At 40.8% G+C, this 27,862-nt stretch overlaps 1 protein-coding gene across 4 annotated transcripts; it reads right to left on the bottom strand.

Annotated features, from left to right (window-relative positions):
• On the bottom strand, positions 1-27,862 carry LOC133644681 (zinc finger and BTB domain-containing protein 49-like). Of its 4 annotated transcripts, none has more exons than XM_062039370.1 (2): positions 12,773-13,119; positions 1-1,339 (listed from the first exon to the last, which is right to left on the bottom strand). In XM_062039370.1, exons 1-2 carry the CDS (start codon positions 12,963-12,965, stop codon positions 612-614), a joined length of 921 nt encoding a protein of 306 aa, XP_061895354.1. In that variant the 5' UTR covers positions 12,966-13,119; the 3' UTR covers positions 1-611. The 4 variants fall into 4 exon arrangements, with proteins under 4 accessions (XP_061895354.1, XP_061895353.1, XP_061895352.1 ...); XM_062039369.1 differs by lacking the exon at positions 12,773-13,119 and adding an exon at positions 27,465-27,862 and having other exon boundaries at positions 5-1,342; XM_062039368.1 differs by having other exon boundaries at positions 6-1,342.

Raw genomic sequence — 27,862 nt, forward strand, 5'->3', positions numbered from 1 at the left:
TCAAGGAAGAAAGCAGGATTAAGTGGCGTTTTATGAGCTATTTTAATACCTGTTGCAGGTTTTACACCCCTGCACTACACCATGAGTGCAATATAATGACATTGAAACATTTCAAATACAACTTTATTGGTTTTAGCAGACCTGTATCTAATTCACTCATATCACAATCTTTAGTAGCCATCATACAAAGTCTGTATGGGAGTTAGGGATCAATCATCCGAAAATTAGCTACTTGGCAAAAGAAATGTGAAATTAAAAAGTTTGAAAGAAATACTCACTTATACAACAGCTTAAAAACAGCCTTAAAAGTGGATCTTACATTGCTCACATTGCAATGGAACAGTTTCTCCCCAGTGTACGAGTATCATAACATACCGTCTTGTACATTTCTCAGGCACAAACCAAGCAAGCAAAACTTTTCTTTCCACTGGGTTTTCTCATGTGGCTTTGCAAAAATACTTTTGAATCAAATGATTTCAGGACAGTCAGACTATTGTGATGACTCATATCGCATTTAAAGTACTTTTTTACACTCCAACGGTTCGTTGTCGTCGTCGTGATCGGTGGCAGAATAGTGTGGTATCATGTCGCTCTTACTTGACAGTTGCTGTCTATTGCATTCCATCATTTTCTGCTGTCATCTGCGGGTCGCTGGACATCCAATGTTTCTTCCCTCCATGGCATTTTTTCAAATGTGCTCTGAGTGCTGCTCGACGGCCGAAGCTTTTCTTGCAAAGTGAGCAGGTGAAAGGTCTCTCACCAGTGTGTTTGTTCATGTGCTCTTTTATTTCGAACGTGTCTCGGAATCTTTTGCCACAAACTGAACAGGAAGGGTATCTCTCCTTTGTATGTATCATCATGTGTCTTCTCAAATACTTGTTGGAGGCAAACGTTTTAGGACAAACTGAGCAAACGAACTGTTTCTCTTCTTCCATGTGGCGCTTCACACTTATCTTCTGTTCAAATCTTTTCTCACCTTGATGACTCATATCACCTTTGGAGTTCTGATTAGTCTCCAAATGTTTGTTGGTGTCATCGCTGTGATTGGTCACAGAAGAGTCTGACATCATGTCGTCCATGTCTGACAGTGGAGCAAAGACGCTGTCTGGCTCTGAGTTTATATCTTCATCGGCTTCTGTTATTTGTTGAGCTTGTCTTGCCTCCTCACTTTGATTGTGATCTCCATCTTCCTTCAGCCCTCGAAGCGGCTCCCACAGTTCCTCCTCTTCCTCTTTAATGTGGAGAATATCTGACTCTTCCTGCCCCACACAGGAGCTCCACTCCTGCTGTTCTGATGGAATCTCTTCTTCTTTCTCCTCCTTTGGCACCTGCCGGAAGTCTGCTGAACAATGTCAAAACACAAATGCGGTGTTATTTTAGTTTACGCCACATAATATCGAAATGATTTATACTGCATTTCATGTATATAAATACAAGTAATATGTTTTGTTTGTGGCCATCATGCTCATGCTTAATTGGAAAGTGTGTTTGTTACATTTTATTAATGTTTACATACCGTATTTTCCGGACCATAGGGCGCACCGGATTATAAGACGCATTGCCTATGAATGGTCTATTTTTTAAAATCTTTTTTCATAAATAAGGCGCACTGGATTATAGGGCACATTAAAGGAGTCATATTATTATTATTTTTTTCTAAATGTAAAACACTTCCTTGTGGTCTACATAACATGTAATGGTGGTTCTTTGGTCAAAATTATGCATAGATTATGTTTTACAGATTATCTTCAAGCCACTTTCTGACAGTCGTTTCCGGATGCGCCATTTTGTGGGCGGTCTTATTTACATGGCTCATCTTCGGCAGCGTCTTCTCCCCGTCATCTTTGTTGTAGCGGTGTAGCGTGCAAGGACGGGAGTGAAAGAAGTGTCAAAAGATGGAGCAAACTGTTTTAATGACATTCAGGCTTTACGTAAATCCATAACGGAGCAGCATCTCCTCATCCGGAAACAACAACACCGGAAATGTGTCCCGTGAAAAACCGTCCGACGGGAACCTTAATAACTAAAGTTCATTGGGTGAATAATGTAAACTCACTACACCGGTATGTTTTAGCGCTTTCATGGCGAGTTTACTGACAGATATAAGTAATAACTTTACACTACTTTATATTAGAAATGGCAACAGGGGAGGATGAATGTCACATAGCAACAAGATAGAGAAAAAGAAGTAGCTTATCGACTACGGTGTCGGCACAAACTACAAAGGCGGACGCGCGCAATTTTTCAGGATTTATGCAGATCCCTAATACAGATCAGCATGTTCAAGAAGATAAGAAAAGTTGCTTTTGAATAATATTGTGAAACAAAACGCCAGATAATATGTCTTACTTTATACACACACACCATAATAATACTCATATGTTGAAGCACATCTAACGGCGCAGCCTACACTGATCTCTTATGTTTGACTGCCACCTACTGGTCACATTTATCATTACACCATGTATCAAATACAATTGATTCGAGGTGGGGTAAGCTCAACCAAACTTATTCTTTACATTAGGCCAGCGTTTCTCAAAGTGTGGGGCGCGCCCCACTGGTGGGAAATAGAGACATGACAGGTGGGGCGCGAGGAACGGGAGGAAATTTCATTTGAATTTTTTTTTTTTTTTTAAATTATATTCTTAGATTTTTTTTTTTACTATGCTTTCATTTTCTATACACACTGTAAATCACTTTGTGATTCTGTCTGTGAAATCCGCTATATAAATATAGTAAATTACTTATTTTTCCTGTAGGCTTTACATTTCTAGGTAGGAGAGAAAGTTTGACAGACATAGCAACTGTAACTAATGGGGGTGGGGCTAAGCGGAAGCTTTGTGAATGGCGAGCCACTGTGCGAGGATTTGCTGTTTTGCAAATACATAAAAAATAGAGCCACTGCTGATGAGCTGTTCAATATAATGGACAGTTTCCTCAAAGAACACGACCTTAAATGGGAAAACTGTGTGGGCTTTTGCTCTGATGGCGCACAGACCATGGCAAAGTCAAGAAACGGGCTGCAGGCTCTAATAAAGAGGGTTGCGCCAAATGCGCATTGGACACACTGTGTCATTCACCGGGAAGCACTCGTGTCAAGGCAGCTCAGCCCCGAACTCAATGAGGTTTTAACAGTGGCAGTGTCAAGCCTGCAACCCCGATTTGAAAAGCTGTGCAGTGCAAAACAGGCTCATTGCAGCCACTAATGCTGGAGTACTGTAAAACTCATGTTCACTTGCCCTGTCTTGCCAAATGCATATAGCGCCTCTTTTTTTTTGTGCAAAGATTGCAAAGTGGCACTTTTATTTTTATTTATTATTGAAATTGATGCAAGTTATTTGATTTATTACTGAACTTGATGCAAGTTATAACACTTTTTTTTATTTATTATTGAATTTGATGCAAGTTATAACACTTTTGTTTTATGCTTTATTGAACTTGATGCAAGTTATTTGATTTATTATTGAACTTGATGCGAGTTATAACACTTTTATTTGATTTATTATTGAACTTGATGCAAGTTATAACACTTTTTTATTTATTTATTATTGAACTTGATGCAAGTTATAACACTTTTATTTGATTTATTATTGAACTTGATGCAAGTTATAACACTTTTTTGATTTATTATTGAACTTGATGCAAGTTATAACACTTTTTTTGATGTATTATTAAACTTGATGTAAGTTATAACACGTTTGTGTTATTTATTATTGAACTTGATGCAAGTTATTTTATTTGATATTGAACTTGATGCAAGTTATACCACAGCTGCACAGTTATTGTATTTATTATTGAACTTGATGTTATTTTATGTTATTGAGTTTGAATGTATAAGACTTGATGTTACTTGATGTTCAATAAATTTGAAAATGTTAAGCTCGGCATTAGCGTTCTGTTGGGGCGATGGGGGCAGGTGGGGCTTGAAAACTCCCCCTTGTCCAAAGTGGGGGATGACAAAAAAAGTTTGAGAACCACTGCATTAGGCGCACTGGGTTATAAGGCGCACTGTCGAGTTTTGAGAGAAAAACAAAGGATTTTAAGGGCGCCTTATAGTCCGGAAAATAATCAATCAATCAATCAATGTTTATTTATATAGCCCTAAATCACAAGTGTCTCAAAGGGCTGTACAAGCCACAACGGCATACTCGGTACAGAGCCCACATACGGGCAAGGAAAACTCACCCAAGTGGGACGTCAATGTGAATGACTATGAGAAACCTTGGAGAGGACCGCATATGTGGGTAACCCCCCCCCCCCCCTCTAGGGGAGACCGAAAGCAATGGATGTCGAGTGGGTCTGACATAATATTGTGAAAGTCCAACACATCAGCGAAAGTCCAGTCCATAGTGGGGCCAGCAGGAACCATCCCGAGTGGAGACGGGTCAGCAGCGTAGAGATGTCCCCATCTGATGGACAGGCTAGCGGTCCACCCCGGGTTGGGAGCAGAGTAGAAAAGAAAAGAAAAGAAACGGCAGATCAACTGGTCTAAAAAGGGAGTCTATTTAAAGGCTAGAGTATACAAATGAGTTTTAAGATGAGACTTGAATGCTTCTACTGAGGCAGCATCTCTAACTTTTACCGGGAGGGCATTCCATAGTATTGGAGCCCGAATAGAAAACGCTCTATAGCCTGCAGACTTTTTTTGGGCTCTGGGAATCACTAATAAGCCGGAGTTCTTTGAACACAGATTTCTTGCCGGGACATATGGTACAATACAATCGTCAAGATAGGCAGGAGCTTGACCGTGTAGTATTTTATACGTAAGTAGTAAAACCTTAAAGTCGCATCTTAGGTGCACAGGAAGCCAGTGCAAGTGAGCCAGTATAGGCGTAATATGATCAAACTTTCTTGTTTTTGTCAAAAGTCTAGCAGCCGCATTTTGTACCATCTGTAATCTTTTAATGCTAGACATAGGGAGGCCCGAAAATAAAACGTTACAGTAATCGAGACGAGATGTAACGAACGCATGGATAATGATCTCAGCATCGCTTGTGGACAAAATGGAACGAATTTTAGCGATATTACGGAGATGAAAGAAGGCCGTTTTAGTAACACTCTTAATGTGTGACTCAAACGAGAGAGTTGGGTCGAAGATAATACCCAGATTCTTTACCGAGTCGCCTTGTTTAATTGTTTGGTTGTCAAATGTTAACGTGGTATTATTAAATAGATGTCGGTGTTGAGCAGGACCGATAATCAGCATTTCCGTTTTCTTAGCGTTGAGTTGCAAAAAGTTAGCGGACATCTATTGTTTAATTTCATTAAGACACGCCTCCAGCTGACTACAATCCGGCGTGTTGGTCAGCTTTAGGGGCATGTAGAGTTGGGTGTCATCAGCATAACAGTGAAAGCTAACACCGTATTTGCGTATGATGTCACCTAGCGGCAGCATGTAAATACTAAAGAGTGCAGGGCCAAGAACCGAACCCTGGGGAACTCCGCACGTTACCTTAACATAGTCCGAGGTCACATTGTTATGGGAGACACACTGCATCCTGTCAGTAAGATAAGAGTTAAACCAAGACAAGGCTAAGTCTGTCATCCCAATACGCGTTTTGATACGCTCTAATAAAATATTATGATCAACAGTATCGAAAGCGGCGCTAAGATCAAGAAGCAGCAACATAAATGAAGCATCAGAATCCATCGTTAGCAATAGATCATTAGTCATTTTTGCGAGGGCTGTCTCCGTAGAGTGATTTGCCCTGAAACCGCACTGAAAAGGTTCACAGAGATTGTTAGACGCTAAGTGTTCATTTAGCTGCTGTGCTACAATTTTTTCGGGGATTTTCGAGATAAACGGAAGGTGGGACACCGGCCGGTAGTTTACCAGGAGATCAGGATCGAGGTTAGGTCTTTTGAGTAGAGGATGAATAACCGCTTTTTTGAATGCTAGGGGAACAGTGCCAGAGGAAAGTGATAAGTTTATAATATTTAACACTGATGGACCTAATAATACAAAAAGCTCCTTGATAAGTTTCCCAGGAATTGGGTCAAGTAAACATGTTGTTTGTTTTGTCCCATTTACACATTTTGACAATTCCTCCAATGTTATTTCATCAAAGAGAGAGAAACTATTTTGGAGGGCGGTATCCGTCGTATATACAGTCGTATTTGTGTTAATAGAACCCAGTTGTAGCTGAGATGCATTGTCTTTAATCTCTTTTCTAATGACTTCAATTTTCTTATTAAAGAAATTCATAAAGTCATCTGCTGAGTGGGTGGAGCTACTGGGAGGAGTCCCTTGTTGGGTTAGCGATGCTACTGTACTAAACAGAAATTTAGGATCATTTTTGTTGAGGTGGATGAGATTTGAGTAATATTTAGCTTTAGCTGAGGTAAGCATGCGTTTATAAGTTATTAAACTATCACACCATGCTTGATGGAAAACCTCAAGTTTAGTCGCACGCCATTTGCGTTCCAGCTTTCTACATGATAATTTTGGGCTTTAGTTTCTTCTGTAAACCATGGGGTACGCCTTTTAGGGGCCCTTTTTAGCTTTAGCAGTGCTACACTATCAATGGTGTCGCGCAGGGCGTCATTAAAGTTGTTAGTGAGGTTATCAATAGAGCCCACATAATTTGGAAATGGTGCCATTACCGAAGGCAGTAGGTCAGTAAGAGTCATTGTTGTGGCAGCATTAATGTTGCGGCTGCTATAGTAGTCATTATTATTAGTTTGTTGACAATGAGTCAGAACTTCGAATTTTATAAGGTAATGATCGGACATTACTTTAGTGTACGGGAGTATCGTAACTTTAGAGGTGGTGACACCCCTGACAAGCACTAGATCTATCGTATTACCGTTGCGATGCGTGGGTTCATTTATTTTTTGTGTAAGACCACAGCTATCAATTATATTCTGGAGCGCCACGCATGGAGGGTCAGATGGGGTATTCATATGGATATTAAAGTCCCCCATTATGATTATATTGTCGGCGTGCGTCGCTAGATCAGCAACAAACTCTGAGAATTCACTGATGAAGTCTGAATAGGGCCCAGGGGGGCGGTAGATAACAGCCAGGTGGAGAGGCAGCGGTGTGACAAACCTCAGAGTGAGCACCTCAAACGAGTTATATTTATTATTTAGGTTAGGTGTAAGATTATAGTTTTCATTGTATATTAGTGTGACACCCCCTCCCCTTTTAAGAGGTCGGGCAACATGTGTATTGGTATAGTTAGGAGGAGATGCCTCATTTAGCGCAAAAAAATCGTCTGGTTTGAGCCAGGTCTCGGCGAGACCAACGACGTCAAGTTTGTTGTCTCTAATGACTTCATTAACTAATAACGTTTTGGAAGATAATGATCTTATGTTTAAAAAGCCCATATTATAGGTAGTGGGCTGTTTTGAGGATTGTTTGTTGAAATTATCCGAAGTAGCAATATTAATAATGTTGCGTTTATTATGCGTAGTGCACTTTAAATAGTTTCGACCATATCTAGGAATTGATACGACGGGGATATTCAGATTGTTTGCTTGATGTTGCGATAAACTGAACGCATCATAGTTAGCTACCTCAGTACAATGTATATCTGCCTCTGACACGGTCACAAAAGAAAAAACATTATGTGAGTTGTGTTTTATTCTAAGAGAATTGCTATGTGTGCAGGGATTATCCAGCCTGACGCCGGCTAGTTCTAGTTTAAATGGCTTCTTACCCGGAGACTCCACGCTTCTTTGGTTAGCTTTTCTCTTTGTTGTTAGCCCCGCTCGGCATCCCCGCTTCTGCTTCCGAAAGTATTTTTTGTGTAATACTGGGTTTTGTACATGTTTTGTCTCATCGCAAACAGGCCAAAAATAAATTAATGTTTTAAAAAAAACGGTATATATTGGTTTGGTTAATAATAAAAGTTATGTTTATTTTTACCCGTTTGAATTAATAAATGCTGTGCCGAAACTACTTCTAATGCTTTCCTCTGCCTTAATTACAAAGCTGCAGGGATATAAGAGGACACTCTTATACTTAAAATTGATTTACAAGTACAGTTAAAAGTACACTCATTTATAAGAAGGTTAGAAAAAATGCATAAGTGCTATATGAAAAGAACAATGTTCTTTCTTCATAACCAAAATACAGTCTAGGCCAGGGGTGCCCAAACTTTTGTGAAAATTTTTAAATAGAAGCGACTTTAAGTGTGACACACAAATGACTTAAATGTAAATAATGTTCCTTCAATTAGTGCATACAAAATGACAGATGGCAACTCGATAGTCTTGCAGCCATACAATTAATAATTGTTTGATATTTAGGCAAGTCAACTTTTTCACTTAAGATATATTGATATGTGAGCTTTGAGTGTAATACAGTGGTTCTCAAACTTTTTTTGTCATCCCCCACTTTGGACAAGGGGGAGTTTTCAAGCCCCACCTGCCCCCATTGCCCCAACAGAACGCTAATGCCAAGCTTAACATTTTCAAATTTATTGAACATCAAGTAACATCAAGTTTTATACATTCAAACTCAATAACATAAAATAACATCAAGTTCAATAATAAATAAAATAACTGTGCAGCTCTGGTATAACTTGCATCAAGTTCAATATCAAATAAAATAACTTGCATCAAGTTCAATAATAAATAACACAAAAGTGTTATAACTTACATCAAGTTTAATAATACATCAAAAAAAGTGTTATAACTTGCATCAAGTTCAATAATAAATCAAAAAAGTGTTATAACTTGCATCAAGTTCAATAATAAATCAAATAAGTGTTATAACTTGCATCAAGTTCAATAATAAATCAAATAACTTGCATCAAGTTCAATAATACATAAAACAAAAGTGTTATAACTTGCATCAAGTTCAATAATAAATAAAAAAAAGTGTTATAACTTGCATCAAGTTCAATAATAAATCAAATAACTTGCATCAATTTCAATATGAAATTGATGCACTTCATCCTGGAGCATCTGGACTCCCCAGGAACCTACGCTAGGATCCTGTTTGTGGACTTCAGCTCTGCCTTCAACACCATCCTCCCTGGACTGCTACGAGACAAGCTCTACCAGCTCAGCGTGCCCGACTCCTTCTGCAGTTGGATTAATGACTTCCTGACAGACCGAAGACAGCACGTGAGGCTGGGGAAGATTGTCTCGGACAGTCGAACCACAAACACTGGTACTCCTCAGGGCTGTGTACTCTCCCCCTGGCTCTTCTCCCTGTATACAAACTGCTGCACCTCCAGTCACCAATCCGTAAAACTGCTCAAGTTTGCGGATGACACCACCCTCATCGGGCTCATCTCGAATGGCGATGAGTCCGCCTACAGGAGAGAGGTGGACCGGCTGACGTCATGGTGCAGCCTCAACAACCTGGAGCTGAACGCCCAGAAAACAGTGGAGATGATCATGGACTTCAGGAAAGTCACAGCCCCACCATCCCCCCTCACCCTGATTGACTCTCCCACCCCCGTCCCCATTGTGGACTCCTTCCGTTTCTTGGGCACCACCATCACCCAGGACCTCAAGTGGGAGCTGACCATCAGCTCCCTCATCAAGAAGGCCCAGCACAGGATGTACTTCCTGCGGCAGCTGAGGAAACTTAAGGTGCCGACCGAGATGCTAGTGCAGTTTTACTCAGCCATCATAGAGTCCATCCTGACCTCCTCCATCACAGTGTGGTTCCCCGGCGCCACAGTCCAAGATAAGAATAGACTGCAACGCATCGTACGTGCTGCGGAGAAGGTGATTGGCTGCAAGCTCCCATCCCTCCAAGACTTGTTCTCCTCCAGGACCAGGAGGCGTGTGGGTCGGATCACAGCTGACTCTTCTCACCCTGGACACACACTATTCTCCCCTCTCCCCTCAGGCAGGAGACTACGCTCCATCCAGACCCACACCTCCCGCCACCTGAACAGTTTTTTCCCCTCGGCCATCAGGCAAATGAACAACAACTCCTAACAGCAGCTCCTTGAATTCCTTGAATCCCTTCTAAGTCTATCTGATAGCTCAGTCACAGCTCTTTTTATACCAAATATGTGTTATATGTGTTTTATGTCGCACGTTTGCACCAAGAAAAATTCCTAGTTTGTGAACCCGTTCTCAAACAATGGCAATAAAACTATTCTGATTCTGATAATAAATAAAAATAAAAGTGCCACTTTGCAATCTTTGCACAAAAAAAAGGAGGCGCTATATGCATTTGGCAAGACAGGGCAAGTGAACATGAGTTTTACAGTACTCCATCATTAGTGGCTGCAATGAGCCTGTTTTGCACTGCACAGCTTTTCAAATCAGGGTTGCAGGCTTGACACTGCCACTGTTAAAACCTCATTGAGTTCGGGGCTGAGCTGCCTTGACACGAGTGCTTCCCGGTGAATGACACAGTGTGTCCAATGCGCATTTGGCGCAACCCTCTTTATTAGAGCCTGCAGCCCGTTTCTTGACTTTGCCATGGTCTGTGCGCCATCAGAGCAAAAGCCCACACAGTTTTCCCATTTAAGGTCGTGTTCTTTGAGGAAACTGTCCATTATATTGAACAGCTCATCAGCAGTGGCTCTATTTTTTATGTATTTGCAAAACAGCAAATCCTTGCACAGTGACTCGCCATTCACAAAGCTTCTGCTTAGCCAACGCCCCCATTAGTTACTGTTGCTATGTCTGTCAAACTTTCGCTCCTATTGGCATGTGTTGCAATGTTAAGATTTCATCATTGATATATAAAGTATCAGACTGCGTGGTCGGTAGTAGTGGGTTTCAGAAGGCCTTTAAATAAAAAAGTGAACATACGAGACAACTCGTCTTTTAGTAGTAAGTAAGCAAACAAAGGCTCCTAATTTAGCTGCTGACATATGCAGTAACATATTGTGTCATTTTCCATTCTATTATTTTGTCAACATCATGAGGGACAATCTGTAAAAATGTATTGTTAATCCACTTGTTTATTTACTGTTAATATCTGCTTACTTTCTCTTTTAGCATGTTCTAGCCACACTTATGTTCAAATGTAATAATCACCTATTCTTCTGTTTGGATGCTTCACATTAGTTTTTGATGATACCACAAATTTGGGTATCAATCCGATACCAAGTCGTTACAGGATCACTGGTACTTTTTAGGGGCGGTATAGTACCAAATATGATACATTAGTATTGCGGTACTATACTAATACCGGTATACCGTACAACCCTAGCGTGTGGTATTTGGATCTTGGTAGATCAAGTAGATAATGGCCACAATAAATAATGACATTAAGCTCATGACAAAATTAGTTGAAAGATGTGGACACGTTTGTTGCTGGATACTTCCTAATATGCCTGGGAGACTCTGTATCTGTAAGTAATATGCAACTATACATATTTGATACATGTTTATATTGAAAACGCAGTATGATGTTTTAGACAGCCATATTGTTCAATTAAGGACAAACTATGTTCTACCTTCTGTCTGTGGCTAGCTCCTAGTAGCCTGTAGCCTACCATGTTTACCTATCGTGAAATATTACAAGAAATACAAACCATATGATGTGTGTTCATTGTAGGGAATTTAGATATTAATAGCCTGTCCAGCTTTGTACAAGTAAATTAATAACCTTGCAACAAAGCTTGTATCAGAAGTAATATCAGAAAGTTTTGGATACTGGTGTGGCCACCAGTGTGCACGTCTGATGTTGCTCACATCAGTCCACGGTAGCCTATGCTCGAGGGGTTCGTGGGTTTGCTCAAACAAACACAAATAGAAGGAACCTTGATTGAGACACTAATCCACAACATTTAAAAAATAAAAATAAATAAAACTGTAAGTAGATACTAGTCCACAACGCGAGCCTTTTTTTAATCAAACTGAAAGTATCATACAAATAGAGAACAAACAAATGAGTTAAAACGGCTATGATACGAAGAGGATTAGGATTAAAAACCTCTAAAGGCTTAGTGGCCACATGCGTGGACAGCACCTTTTAGCTCTTATTTCCAAAATTGTGTACACTACTGAATTGGGGTCTTATGTGATCCTGCGATGAGGTGGCGACTTGTCCAGGGTGTACCCCGCCTTCCGCCCGAATGCAGTTGAGATAGGCTCCAGCGACACCCCGCGATCCCAAAAGGGACAAGCGGTAGAAAAAGGATGGATGAATTGATGGATGGGCCGCTTATGTGGACACTTATACTGCCATCTGGTGGTGTCAGAAGAGTATAACATACAATGGAATTCGGAAAAAAAAGTGTAAAAATAAGAATTAGCATGTCACTAAACATGAAGTACACGTTTGTGTACTTACGGACTAAGTACATCATATCAAAAGATGATTCTTAGATTTAATTCTAATTAGGGTCCAATAAGCCCAAATAGCAAAGAGAAATTAAAAAAAGCATGTACACAAACAGTTTGGGCCTTAAGATGTTAAAAAAAACTCTGTTTCTGCCAACTCCTTTTCAGACATGATACAACAGCTCAGTGGCCTTGTGGTTAGCGTGTCCGCACTGATGACTGGGAGGTTGAGAGTTCAAAACCCGCCCGGGTCATACCAAAGCCTACAAACAATGGGACCCATTACCTCCCTGCTTGGCACTAAGCATCAAGGGTTGGAATTGGCGGTTAAATCACCAAATGATTCCCGAGCGTGGCGCACCCTGCTGCTCACTGCTCCCCTCACATCCCAGGAGGTTACAAATTTCACCACAGCTAGTGTGTGTGCGTGTGTGTGACAATCTTGGAACTTTAACTTTAATTAAACAACTGGAAATATGTGATGTAGAACCCAATTTACTCAAGACAATGCAGCCTATTGAGCCAGTGCAACTAGTGATAAGGTTGAAAGATGTAAACAAACCTGATCGATGTCGCGAAAGTTGGGATTTAACGACGGTATCTAGTAATTCTTGTTGTCGATCTTTCTCCATTTTAGTCCTAGAAAGTTCCTTCTCGTACTCTGCTACGGTTCTTTCAAACAGTCCAAATATTTCTTCCACGACAGAATGTAGTCGCTGCTCCATCAACGCTCGCAGCTTTTGGATGTCATACATGACTTGCACTTTTCTGAATTCCGGCTTTTTCTACTTTGTTACTAGTTTATATATATATGCAGCTAGAAAATCCCGGATTGAAAGCGTTTGACTGCAGAAAGTGTTGTTACTTCCTCCTCAAACTGGGCAGATCGATACCGGAAGACACGATCGGTCCACGCATGCGCGAAGACAATATCACTTCCTGTATTTGAAAGTTTCTGCAACCTCACATTCTGTGATATTTGAATATATTTTTATCAATGTTTTGTATGAAAAATATCTTACCTAGGAATAAAAGGGAACACAAATACAAACACGAACAAGGGGTGGATGAAAAAAAAGTATTATCTTCACAATTTCAGAAACTCTTCTGTCAGTGCAACGAATGACGCACGGGGGCGCCACAGCGTAATTTCTTTCTTTCTTTAAAAAATATTTGATTTATTTATATGAAACAGATTAATCCCAATGTTAATGGAGATTGCTGCAAACATAGGATACGGTGGCGGTCCGTGTACCTTCCGTTCATTGTATTTCCAATTCTTAAATGCAAATCAAAAATAAATTTCGGGCCATTTTTTCCTATTTTCATTTCTGAAACAAAAGTTGGACAACTATTTAATGACACTTTTTTAAAACGACAATAGGACATCCCGCTGAACAAATATGTTACCGTAATGCTAAAAACATGCTAAACGCAAAGGAAACGCTAAAATACTGCTTCCGGTTGAATTTGTCATCACATAGATAAACACGCTTTTTATTTCGATTTTTGTGTTTATGTTGAATAATAAAATCCAATTTTATGGCAATATTTGAATGAAAATCAACCCCTTGTTTGTTTTCAAATCTGCCATATATAATAAAAATCGAAAAACGGCCCTAATTTTATTTTTTGATTTGCGTTGGAAGTACAAAACACTTGAACATTTCATGAAATTAATCACAATTACAAAGAAGACGAACACAAAAGACGAAACACTTTACGTTACGCGTCCGTTCATTCTATTTCCAATTCTGAAACACAAATCAAAAAATAAAATTAGGGCCGTTTTTCGATTTTTATTATATATGGCAGATTTTAAAACAAACAAAAAGGGGTTGATTTTCATTAAAATGTCGCCATAAAATTGGATTTTGTGCGTTTTTCCTTGTAGGGATTTTATTTTTTCCAGATAAACGCAAACGACGAAAAAAATGTTCATCCAAAATGCAAAAAAGCGTGTTTATCTGTGCGATGACAAATCGAACCGGAAGCAGTATTTTAGCTTTTCCTTTGCGTTTAGCATGTTTTTAGCATTATGGTAACATATTGTTCAGCAGGAGTCCTACTGTCGTTTAAAAAAAGTGTCATCAAATAGTTGTCCAACTTTTGTTTTAGAAATGAAAATAGAAAAAATGGTCCTAATTTTGTTTTTTGATTTTCTTTTCAAATAGAATGACCGGAAGGAACACAGACCGGAAACAGCACAAAATCAAATTTTATGGCAATATTTTAATGAAAATCAACCCCTTTTTGTTTGTTTTAAAATCTGTCATACATAATAAAAATCGAAAAACAGCCGTACTTTTATTTTTTGATTTCAGTCAGTGTTTTTCAATCAATGTTTATTTATATAGCCCTAAATCACAAGTGTCTCAAAGGGCTGCACAAGCCACAACGACATCCACGGTACAGAGCGATTTGTGTTTCAGAATTGGAAATAGAATGAACGGAAGGTACACGGACCCTTTACAATCTTACAAAAACAAAAACCGGAACAAATTACAATTTCAGAAAACACAAAATCAATAGCGAAAACATTTTCCATCTTCATGAATAGGAAAAGGAAGGTGCAAAATCGAAGATTGACAGCTCAGTCAGCTTATTAATTTTGTCCACATCCGGTGAGTCTTTGCCTCCTCAGACATGAACAAAACTGATTGGTTGATTTCGCTGTCAAACTGCGCTTTGTGGACATTTCCTTTCTGGTTTATAAAATTCTTAATTGTTTAGACTTTTGTTTTTGTGTTTTCAGAAATTGTGAAGTGTTTGTCTTTCGTTTGGTTGTTACTATAATTTAATCAATCATTTCATTAAATGTAATACGACCCTCCTGGCCTGCGACTGTTTTTTTTCATAGTCGAAAATATTGTGAAAAGTCAAAACGTATGTGGATTTAAAGCGTTTTATTTCTTTTATTGAATTGTATTTTTTTTATTGAACAAACAATGGCTATTCAAACAAAATAAGACTTCTAATGCAAATCAACAACTGAAGAGTATGTGTACTTTAAACTCTGATACAAAGGAGGGGCCCGCCTGTACAAAAATAAAAAAGTACATTGTTTTCTCAAATGGTTTTGCTGCAGCGGCCCCTTGACATCTGTCAAATTATAACAGGAAATATAAGGGAGTGGGGGCAGGACTGTCAGTGGCCTCAATATCACACGTCAGGGAGCGGACTTCCATTTTTTAAATATGTATATGTTCCAATTCATTGAAATGCACCTGCAGTTCTGGTTTTACTCCAACTGTCAAGAGCTTGTCCAAAAGTCTCACTTGTTTCAGTTTGCTCGTGATCCTCCACAGCTTCATGTGTTGAGTTCAGCTGACAAGGTAAAATGTCGCTTTCCAGCGTGTGTTTTCATGTGCACTTTCAAGTCATACTTTTCTCTGAATCTCTTGGAACAAATGGAACAGGGAAAAGGTTTCTCACCTGTGTGTATTCTCATGTGTCTTTTCATATGATGCTTTTGGGAGAACGTCTTATTGCAGACTATGCAAGAAAACGGTCTCTCTCCAGTGTGCGTCCTCATATGTAATGTCAAATTACACTTCTGGTTGAATGTCCTCCCGCATTCAGAGCAGTCAAAGTGTTTGTCGTCAATGGGATTTCTCATATCACCTTTACTGTACTTTTTACGCTTCAAAGGTTTTTTGGCGTCGTCGCTGTGATCGGTCTCCGAAGAGTCTGATATCATGTTGTCCGTGTCTGACAGTGGAGCAAAGTTGATATCTGCTAGTGAGCCTCCATCGTCTTCTGTTGTCATATCTTGCGTTAGAGGCTTCGCCCATCTGTGATAAAGCTGTGATGACTGAGCTTCGTCCTCACTCTTCACAGGGACACCAGTTAATGGGAACTTTATGTTAGCCTCTTCTAGTCCTTGAAGCTGCTCCCACGGTTCCTCATTTTCCTCTTTAATGTAGGGGGACTCCTGCCCAGCAGTGGAGCTCCATTCCTGCTGCTCAATTGAAACCTTTTCTTGACTCGCTACTGAAACCCGCTGGGCCTCTGCAGGACAACAAGTGACATGAATACAGCATAGTTTAATTAATTAATTAAATTAACCAAAATTGCCTCAGTATTAAAACGATTTACTTTTCACGGATCCAAAACTTACCCTTGTACTACAATATTGCTAAAAGTATTCACTCACCTGACTGTATTTATATATGTATATATATATATACACACATATATATATACATACGTATATATATATATATATATATATATATATATATATATATACATACGTATATATATATATATATATATATATATATATATATATATATATATATATATACACACACATACATATTTATATACGTGTATATATATATATATATACATACGTATTTATATACGTATATATATATATACATACGTATTTATATACATACGTATATATATATATATACATACATATACACTGCTCAAAAAAATTAAAGGAACACTTTGAAAACACATCCGATTTCAATGGTGAAAAAAAAAAAGTCGGATATCTATACTGATATGGACAGTTTAATGTCTCAGGAACAAAAGGATGCCACATCTTTTGATGGAAATAAAAGTTTTCAGCCTACAGAGGGCTCAGTATATAGACACCCCAAAAATCAAAGTGAAAAAATGATGTGGCAGGCTCGTCCATTTTGCCTAAATTCAATTTCTGCAACTCAAAATTATTTTCAATATCTTGTGTGGCCCCCACGTGCTTGTATGCATGCTTGACAACGTCACGGCATGCTCCTAATGAGACGACGGATGGTGTCTTGTGGGATGTCCTCTCAGATCTGTTTAAGGGCATCAGTGAGCTCCTGTAAAGTCTGAGGAGCAACCTGGCGGCGTCTGATGGACCGAAACATTATGTCCCAGAGGTGTTCTATTGGGTTTAGATCACGTGATCATGAGGGCCATTCAATTATGTCAATTCCCTCATCCTCCAGATACTGTCTGCATACTCTTGCCACATGAAGCTGGGCATTGTCGTGGACCAGGAGGAACCCAGGACCTACTGCACCAGCGTAGGGTCTGACCATGGGTGCAAGGATTTCATCCCAATACCTAATGGCAGTCAGACTGCCGTTCTCTAGCCTGTAGAGGTCTGTACGTCCCTCCATGGAAATGCCTCCCCAGACCATCACTGACCCACCATCGAACGGGTCATGCTGAATGATGTTGCAGGCAGCATAGCGCTCTCCTTGGCTTCTCCAGACCTTTTCACGTCTATCACAGGTGCTCAGGGTAAACCTGCTCTCATCTGTGAAAAACACAGGGCACCAATGGCGGACTTGCCAATTATGGTGTTCTATGGCAAATGCCAATGGAGCTCCACGGTTCTGAGCAGTGAGCACAGGGCACACTACAGGACGTCGTGCCCTGAGGCCACCCTCGTGAAGTCTGTTTCTGACTGTTGGGGCAGAGACATTCACACCAGCAGCCTGCTGGAGGTCATTCTGTAGGGCTCGGGCAGTGCTCAATCTGTTCCTCCTTGCACAAAGATGCAGATATCGGTCCTGCTGATGGGATGAGGACCGTCTACGGCCCTGTCCAGCTCTCCTAGAGTAACTGCCTGTCTCCTGGAATCTCCTCCATGCTCTGGAGATTGTACTGGGAGACACATCAAATCTTCTTGCAACAGCACGCATGGATGTGCCATCCTGGAGGAGTAGGACAATCTGCGCAACTTCAGGAGGGTTAAGAAATCGCCTCATGCTCTCAGTCGTGATAATGACTCTAGCTAAAGCCAACACTTGTGGAAAAACAGTTAAAAAAGATCAAGAGGGAGGAACTTGAAATGGCCTCCACCTGCAAAACCAGTCCTGTTTTGGGGGCCATCTCGTTGTTGCCCCTCTAGTACACCTGTTGTTAATGCCATCAACACCAATGCAGCTGAAACTGATTAACAACCCCCTCTGCCACGTACCTGACCAAAACCTTATCAGAAAAGTGCAATTGAATTCATGCCATACCCTGATAAAAAACTGTTCCTTTAATTTTTTTGAGCAGTGTATATACTGTATATATACGTATATACCTGTATATACATACGTGTATATATATATACACCTGTATATACGTATGTATATATATACAGGTATATACATATATATATGTATATATATATATATATACAGTATATATATATACACGTATATATATATATATATATATATGTATGAATATATATATATATACGTATATATATACACGTATATATATATATATATATATATATATACGTATATATATATATATATACGTATATGTATATATATACATATATATATATATATGTATATATATATACGTATATATATATACACACACGTATATATATATACGCATATATATATACACACGTATATATATATACGCATATGTATATATATACGTATATATATACACACGTATATATATATATATATATATATATATATACGTATATATATATACATATACTGTATATATATACATATACTGTATATATATATATATATATATATACATATACTGTATATATATATATACATATATATATATATATATATACATATATATATATATATATATATATATATATATATATATATATATATATATATATATATATATATATATATATATATATATATATATATATTAACACAAATATATATTAGGGCTGCAACAACTAATCGATTAAAATCTATTATAAAAATAGTTGGCGATTTATTTAGTCATTGATTCGTTGGATCTATGCTATGCGCATGCGCAGAGGCTACTTTTAATTTTTTCTTTATAAACCTTTATTTATAAGCTACAACTGTAAGGAAGGGATAGTAGTTCTTTTAGAGTTGGGACACAATGGACAGATTCCGGCCAGAGAATCCTTTAATCATCTTTATTGTTGAAAGGTAGATGTGTATGGTTTTGTGTGTGTGTGTGTGGTCTAAACAAATAAAGAAAAGAGGAAAAATTACAATCCAATTATATACTCATTAATATGCAGCAATATACATGGATATGCATACATAATATAACATAATATAATATAAAGGTGTGCATAACAACAACATATATACTGCATTTAACTATGTATGAACTTCCAACAAGTTTCTAAGCTTCAGAGCCATACATGGCGATTAGGTGGTCTCTGTCGCCATCTAAAAGGCCAAACTCCGCCATCGCAGTTGCAATGACATAAATAAACTACACGTGAATGTAAACGCCGTCAACGAGACTAATTATCTCTCAATCGACCCAAAAACAACTGATCTTAGCATACAATGCACCAAACATTTGCAGAAGTAGCAAGGCACGACATTCAGTTCAAATGCTGTAACAGTATGTGACAAAACTTACATTTAGTCGTCAACGCACACAAGGCTGGCTGCCACCACTGATTGAAACCGGCTATTCTGACAAAGACGTGCTTTAAAGGGGAAATGACGTCACAGATTGACCTATCAACTTAAAGACACAGAAACATTACAAAACTGGTTAAAGGCACACAATAGGCTTTCGTACACAGCCGCCCCAACTGTCCGTATGGCAGTTGAAACTAGAAGAAAGTCTATGAGGTAGCGTCCTCGTCATCAAGAGGTGGAAGCATGATCAGTCGGGCGACTGGGCGAAGGTAGGTGCGATTCTTCACTTGTACTCTGGCAGTCCTGACCCGTCCATCTGCTCCTGGATGTGTCTGAGTGATCCGTCCTACAGGCCACGATCCTCGGGGGAGTTGAGGATCCACTATCAAGACAACTTGACCGGCCAAAAGGGTCTTGCCATCGTTCCTCCACTTGTTACGTTCTTGCAGAAAATCCACGGCGGAAGGTGGGGATGAAGCACCAGCATCAGCCGCCCCATGAAGGGAGATAGCTGTCTCTTGTAGAAGCTGTTTCCATGTGGAGAACTTACTGAAATCAGTAAGCTGAGTGGATGAAGCACAGGAAATAGTTCCAACGAAGGCGGATTTCCTCAGCTCTGTGGCATCCGGTTCCAGGTCAGATGTAGGCAAATTGGGCCACTCATTGTCTGGCAGGTAAAGGAAGTGCGGGCCCTTATTCCAGCGGTGCTCTTGGATCATTTCCCGCAGGGTGAGTCCACGAGTGATATCGTCTGCTGGATTGTTCAGAGAATCAACATAACACCACTGAGTGGGGTTTGTTAGGGTTAGGATTTCGGTGATGCGAGTCCCCACACATACTTTGAAGCGACACGATTCTGATTTGATCCAGTGCAGCACGGTCGTTGAGTCTGACCATAGCGTGATGCGATATGAAGGGACACCGAGCTCTGTCTCTATCACTTTGGCCAGCTGTGCTCCTGTAAGTGCAGCACTGAGCTCTAGTCGCGGGATGGATAGTTGCTTTTTCGGTGAAACTCGTGATCTGGTGAACACGAAAGACACATGGGTGTGCTGATTGTCATCTACTGACTGCATAAAGGCCACTGACCCATAGGCGCGCTCGGAGGCATCGCAGAAGATGTGAATATGTCTGGTTGAAGTGGGAGTGTTCACAGTAAAAGGTACATAGGAACGGGGCACCTTAAATTGTTGTAAAGTGGGAATCTCACGTACCCAGGTTGACCACTTGTCAAGGAGATCTGCAGGCTGGATCTGGTCGTCCCAGCCGAGGTTGGACTTCAACATATCTTGGAAGAGCACCTTACACCGAGTGGTAAATGGTACAATGAATCCTAGGGGGTCATAAAGCTTGGCCAGGACACTGTAGACATTTCGAAGAGTGGCAGCTGATGATTCTGTTGTGTGACGCTTGAAACTCAGAGTATCATTCAAACAATCCCAGCTTAGTCCAAGAGTGGGTTCGTGGAGGTTATCACTTGCTTTGGATAACCACAGCTCACTAGTTGCTGATCGTGCATCAGGTGGTAGATGGGCCACAACTTCTGGCATGTTGCTAGCCCACTGTCGGATCTCGAAACCTCCCTTGCTAAGAAGTTCACGCAGAGTGTCAATGAGAGCTTTGGCTTCTTCAACCTTACTCAGACTGTGGAGGCAATTGTCCACATAGAAGGAGTGCTCAACCACTTGCATGAGCAGAGAGTCTGGTGGCTCATAGTCCCTGACGTGCTGCTGTATGGCGTACACTGCACAACAGGGGCTGCAGGTTGTTCCGAAAGGTAGGACCTGCCATTCAAAGATCTGCGCTCTAGATTCCCTGTCCATGTTCCGCCACAGGAATCGAAGGAGTGGTTTATCATGGTCAAGTAAGCGGATCTGGTGAAACATTGACTTGATATCCCCGCTTATGGCTATTGCATGACATCGGAACCGCAAGAGGACTCCAATCATAGTAGGGCCCAACGTTGGTCCAGGGAGGAGATGATCATTCAAAGACTGGCCATTGTAGGAGAAAGAACAGTTGAAGACCACTCTGTCTTTCCCATTGTGGTGCACCATATGATGTGGTACGTACCACGACTCAGTACTCTTTGCTGCCTCCTCTGAAGGAATCTCAGCAACGTATCCTGTTTTGATAAGTTTGTCCATCTCTCTACGATAAGAGGTTGCAAGGTGAGGGTCTTTGGCCAACCTGCGTTCAATACTGCGCAAGTTTGGCATTACAGCATCTGAGGGTGCACATAGCATAGTGCTTGGCTGGCGACGTAACAGGGGTGTCGCGTAGCGCTGGATACCATCAACAGGTACACGCTTAGAGTCAGTCTGTAAAAGAGAGAGACCTTGTTGGTCTTGCTTGGAACGAGATGCAATCTTCTCGCTGACGTAAGGGAGAGTATCGATCTGCCAGAGACGTTCCACATTCTTGAAAAGTTCGGTATATGGGGATTCAGTGGTCACATGCAGACAGGAAGGTTGATGGGAAGATGCATAAATCATAGACGGACCTTGTAGGGACCAGCCTAGGTTGGTACAGACTGCTATGGGGCCGCCAGATGGGCCTGCTCGCACCAGCTCTGTAGGAGCAAGAAGCTGAGACATATCAGAACCTATGAGGAGTAGCGGTTGCGCTCGATGGATAGGCAGCAAAGGAAGGTCTTTGAGGTGCTCGTAGCGTTTTTGGAGGGCCGCTACTGGATATGTGTGCTGAGATAGGCTCAGATTCTCAGCTGTGAAGGCATTTTTAATCCAATACTTCTTGCTTGGCTTGAAGATGGGGGAGACTTGAAGGCTGACTGACGAACCATTGAGCACTTTCACTTCTTGTTGAACAGTTCTCAGGTGAAGGGTTTCAGGATGCTTAGCAAGTTGTAGTTGCTCTACTGCATAGGGGAGGATGAGTGTTCTCTCAGAACCATCATCGAGCAGAGCAAATGTCTCTAGAGTGCGGTCTCCATTTTGTAAGAGCACTTTAACAACTTTCAGCAAAACTCTTTGAGGGCTTCGAGGCTGTTCCAGGTAGACTGTGGGATTTTGGTTACTCATCATCAGGACTTGTTGAGATGACTCTTGGATCGTGTCATGCAGTACTGTGAGGTGCGTCTCTTTGCATAAGTTACAAGGGCGTTTAAGCGTACATGCTGCAGCTTTGTGGCCACGACCGCACTTCCAACATCTGTTACCTTCTTGGATCCACTTATTGATCTCACTGGTATTCAGTTTCTTGAAGTCCAGGCATGAGTTGAGATAATGCTCCTTACTGTTGCAAAATGGACAATAAGGACTAGGTTTAAAGGGTTGTGACTTTGTCAGATTGGTGCTCTGGCTGCTACCGGTTCCACCAGAACATAAGAGAATTGATGCTGTCCTTTGTTTGGGCCATGGACTATTATAATCCCTCTTGGCAGGAGGAGGCCCCGGGTTGCAGAGGTGAGTGACTCGGCTGGCCAGGCGCTTAGCTTGAGCTTTAACTTGGAGCCAGGATGCCAGGTCGGGCAGGTAGTAAGTTTGGTTGGTACCTGGCTGTAGAATGCCTCGACAAAGACAGTGTTCCATAAATCCCTCTCGGTGAGCAGGAGGCATTTTACTTATGAGGCGGTCAACGTGAGAACCACATTTGAGCTCGTATCCAGGGGGTCCCTCTAAAGTCCGCAGCATACCAACTAAGGTCTGAACAGAGAGCGAAGGTGTCGAAAGCTTCTGCATCCCCCACTCTGATGGCTGGTGAGTTAAGAATAGCTCCTAGTTCACTCTGTGCTAGTTGTCTAGGCTGGCCATATTTGTCTTGTAGAGCCCCTAGCGCAGCCGTGTACGGGTTTGGGTCATACATGAATGACTTGGCTAACTGCAGAGCGTTAGGGAGTTTGAGCTGATTTAGTAGAACTTGATATTTATATTGCTCGCTGAGGTGAGGATGACTATTCATCAAGTTCTCTAGCGCCATCTTGAGTAGGGCGAAATCACTTTCCCGGCCACTCTCAAACCTTGGAAGTACTGGTTTGGGAATACCATAGGATGTAGCGATCAGCGTCTCGATGCCCGGGTAGGACCAGGGTGGTGCTGCCGGGGCTGGAGTAGCAGATGGTAATGTGTATTGAACATACTGCCCAGCAGGAGGAGGTGCACCAGCTGGAACTGGTGGTTGTGGTACAGAAGTTTGCATGGTTTGTGGCACTGCGGCTGCATGTGTCATTGTTGATGCATAACTAAATATTGGAAAGACTGGTATATGTTGACTTGTGAAAGACCCAGATGCAGGCAAGGTGAGAGAGACATGAGCTGTAGTGAGGGCTACTAAAGTCGGGACACAAGTTTGTGCACCTTGGACAGGAATGGGAATCAATGTCAATGGCTGTGTAATCGGGATAGCGGCAGCGGATTTCATTGGAGTTATTGATGGGAGCTGAAGCATGTCAGCAGCGGGTGGAGCTGCCGTTGTTGACATTGCATCATCTTCAGACTCCGACAGGAAAGACTTGACAATACGGGCAATGTGTAAGTCTTTCTCCAGTTTCTTTAAGCGTCTGCGCCGTTCCACTTCCCTTGCCATATTCTCCTTGGCAAGGTGAGCATCCTCTTGTAGTCTTTGTCCTTCTTTAGCTTGTGCATCCAATCTCTTCGCCTCCAAGTCAGCTTTCCTTTCCTCCTCTATTTCTTGCTGTAGGCCAGCAAGCTCCAAACCTTTAATTCGCTCCTCTAGGGCAGCTATTTGAACATCCGGAATATTTTGGAGCAGTTGAAGCCCATGCAATCGCCGAGAGGATCGACGTGACGAAGCAGATGACTGGTACTCTGACGCACTCCTAGCTCTGGTTGGCCTTGCTCCACCGTGCTGTCCCACTGGTAGTGAGGAGATTTGGGCAGCAGGCAGTTGAGAGGGAAGGAGGGTGACATCATAAGGGGCCAAATGCTGTGGTAGTCGAATGTCTCTCTTTGGCCTGACAGAGGGCTGGTGATCAGCAGGTGATGACTCCATAGTGTTTGATGGTGGAACTGTATCCGGCTCGAAGGACCAATGTAAGGAAGGGATAGTAGTTCTTTTAGAGTTGGGACACAATGGACAGATTCAGGCCAGAGAATCCTTTAATCATCTTTATTGTTGAAAGGTAGATTTAAATGTGTATGGTTTTGTGTGTGTGTGTGTATGGTCTAAACAAATAAAGAAAAGAGGAAAAATTACAATCCAATTATATACTCATTAATATGCAGCAATATACATGGATATGCATACATAATATAATATAAAGGTGTGCATAACAACAACATATATACTGCATTTAAAGGCCTACTGAAACCCACTACTACCGACCACGGAGTCTGATAGTTTATATATCAATGATGAAATCTTAACATTATAACACATGCCAATACGGCCGGGTTAACTTATAAAGTGACATTTTAAATTTGCCGCTAAACTTCCGGTTCGAAACGCCTCTGAGGATGACGTATGCGCGTGACGTAAACCGGCGAACACGGGTATGCCTTCCACATTGAAGCCAATACGAAAAAGCTCTGTTTTCATTTCATAATTCCACAGTATTCTGGACATCTGTGTTCGTGAATCTGTTTCAATCATGTTCATTGCATTATGAAGAAGGAAGCTGAGCAAGCAAAGAAGAAAGTTGTCGGTGCGAAATGGACGTATTTTTCGAACGTAGTCAGCCACAACAGTACACAGCCGGTGCTTCTTTGTTTACATTCCCGAAAGATGCAGTCAAGATGGAAGAACTCGGATAACAGAGACTCTAACCAGGAGGACATTTGACTTGGATACACAGACGCCTGTAGAGAACTGGGACAACACAGACTCTTACCAGGATTACTTTGATTTGGATGACAAAGACGCAGACGTGCTACTGTGAGTATGCAGCTTTGGCTTTTTTTTGCGTATGTACGTAACTTTTTAAAAATATATAAGCTTTATGAACCTTGGGTTAGGTGAACGGTCTTTTGGGCTGAGTGATTGTGTGTGTTGATCATGTGTTTGAATTGTATTGGCGCGTTCTATGGAGCTAGGAGCTAGCAGAGGAGCTAGGAGCTAGCATAACACGTACCGTACCGTACGTGCGCGTCACGTACGTAACTTTTTAAAAATATATAAGCTTTATGAACCTTGGGTTAGGTGAACGGTCTTTTGGGCTGAGTGATTGTGTGTGTTGATCAGGTGTTGGAATTGTATTGGCGTGTTCTATGGAGCTAGGAGCTAGCAGAGGAGCTACGAGCTAGCATAACAAACACGCAGGTGTTATTATGCAGGATTAATTTGTGGCATATTAAATATAAGCCTGGTTGTGTTGTGGCTAATAGAGTATATATATGTCTTGTGTTTATTTACTGTTGTAGTCATTCCCAGCTGAATATCAGGTCACCCCCGGCTCTCACAGCATCTTCCCTATCTGAATAGCTTCAACTCCCCACTAGTCCTTCACTTGCACTTTACTCATCCACAAATCTTTCATCCTCGCTCAAATTAATGGGGAAATTGTCGCTTTCTCGGTCCGAATCTCTCTCACTTCATGCGGCCATCATTGTAAACAATAGGGAACTTTGCGTATATGTTCAACTGACTACGTCACGCTACTTCCGGTAGGTGCAAGCCTTTTTTTTATCAGATACCAAAAGTTGCAATCTTTATCGTCGTCGTTCTATACTAAATCCTTTCAGCAAAAATATGGCAATATCGCGAAATGATCAAGTATGACACATAGAATAGATCTGCTATCCCTGTTTAAATAAAAAAAATTCATTTCAGTAGGCCTTTAACTATGTATGAACTTCCAACAAGTTTCCAAGCTTCAGAGCCATACATGGCGATTATGTGGTCTCTGTCGCCATCTAAAGGCCAAACTCCGCCATCGCAGTTGCAATGACATTAAATAAACTACACGTGAATGTAAACGCCGTCAACGAGACTAAATATCTCTCAATCGACCCAAAAACAACTGATCTTAGCATACAATGCACCAAACATTTGCAGAAGTAGCAAGGCACGACATTCAGTTCAAATGCTGTAACAGTATGTGACAAAACTTACATTTAGTCGTCAACGCACACAAGGCTGGCTGCCACCACTGATTGAAACCGGCTATTCTGACAAAGACGTGCTTTAAAGGGGAAATGACGTCACAGATTGACCTATCAACTTAAAGACACAGAAACATTACAAAACTGGTTAAAGGCACACAATAGGCTTTCGTACAGCAACATTTACAAACAGCTGAAAAACAATAATCAAAACAAGTATCGTGCCAGTATGCTGGTTTTTTTCAATAAAATACTGGAATGGATAGAAATGTAGTTTGTCTCTTTTATTCGATTATTAATCGAAGTAATAATCGACAGATTAATCGATTATCAAATTAGTTGTTAGTTGCAGCCCTAATACATATATAAATACACACACACACGCACACACACACACACACACACACACACACACACACACACACACACACACACACACACACACACACACACATATATATATGCATTATATATATATGCATTCTTTTATGGGGGTGTATAGTCATTCTTAATTTTCATTCTTAATTTTATTCAAGCAACTTTTTTTTTATTGAACTTTCCCGGCCAATTATGTATTAACGTTTATGAGAATTTTATTTAAAATTAGATATTTAAATGGCTGAAGGAACAATTACAAACCTTTAGGCCTTACATCCCCACTTACCTCCACTTCGACGTCACTAGCTACCAGTGAAGAACGTTTGGCAACCCAACTTTTTTAAGATGCGTTTGCTCCAGCAGAACATTCCACAACCCAGAACCACCCAGATTACGAATCATATTTGGTGTAAATCGTGTTCCTCGTAGGAAACAGTCCCATTAGTAGGGAGTTAAAGTCTGTTGAGTTAAGTGTGTTAAAAAAAAAAAAAATAGGTCAACAAACCTGCTTCGCAAAGCCGAGGATAGGTTTTGCGGACTTGGACTAGCAGTTCGCGTTGTCGCTCGTACTCCTCTTTCGTCCGAGACAGTTCCGCCTCGTACTCTAAAATGGTTCTTTCAAACAGTCCAAAGACTTCTTCGACAGCAGCACTTAGTCGCTGTTCCATCACAGCTCGTATCATTCGAACTTTGAACATTCTGACTTAAAAGTCACACTTGCTCTCTGTTTAGCTTAGCGACGTTCTGCTAACCTCGATGCTCGGAACTAATCGAAAGGAGAAACTAACTCCACAATTCCTAATCAACACCGAAATATCTAAACTTGTCTCTCTAATTTATTCGCGAGCAATCCTAAAGGCACAAACGCAACTAAACAACCACTTCCTTTTTCCGGCTTTTTTC

The sequence above is a fragment of the Entelurus aequoreus genome, linkage group LG27 (genome assembly GCF_033978785.1).
Source record: "Entelurus aequoreus isolate RoL-2023_Sb linkage group LG27, RoL_Eaeq_v1.1, whole genome shotgun sequence".
NCBI classification, from domain to species: domain Eukaryota; kingdom Metazoa; phylum Chordata; class Actinopteri; order Syngnathiformes; family Syngnathidae; genus Entelurus; species Entelurus aequoreus.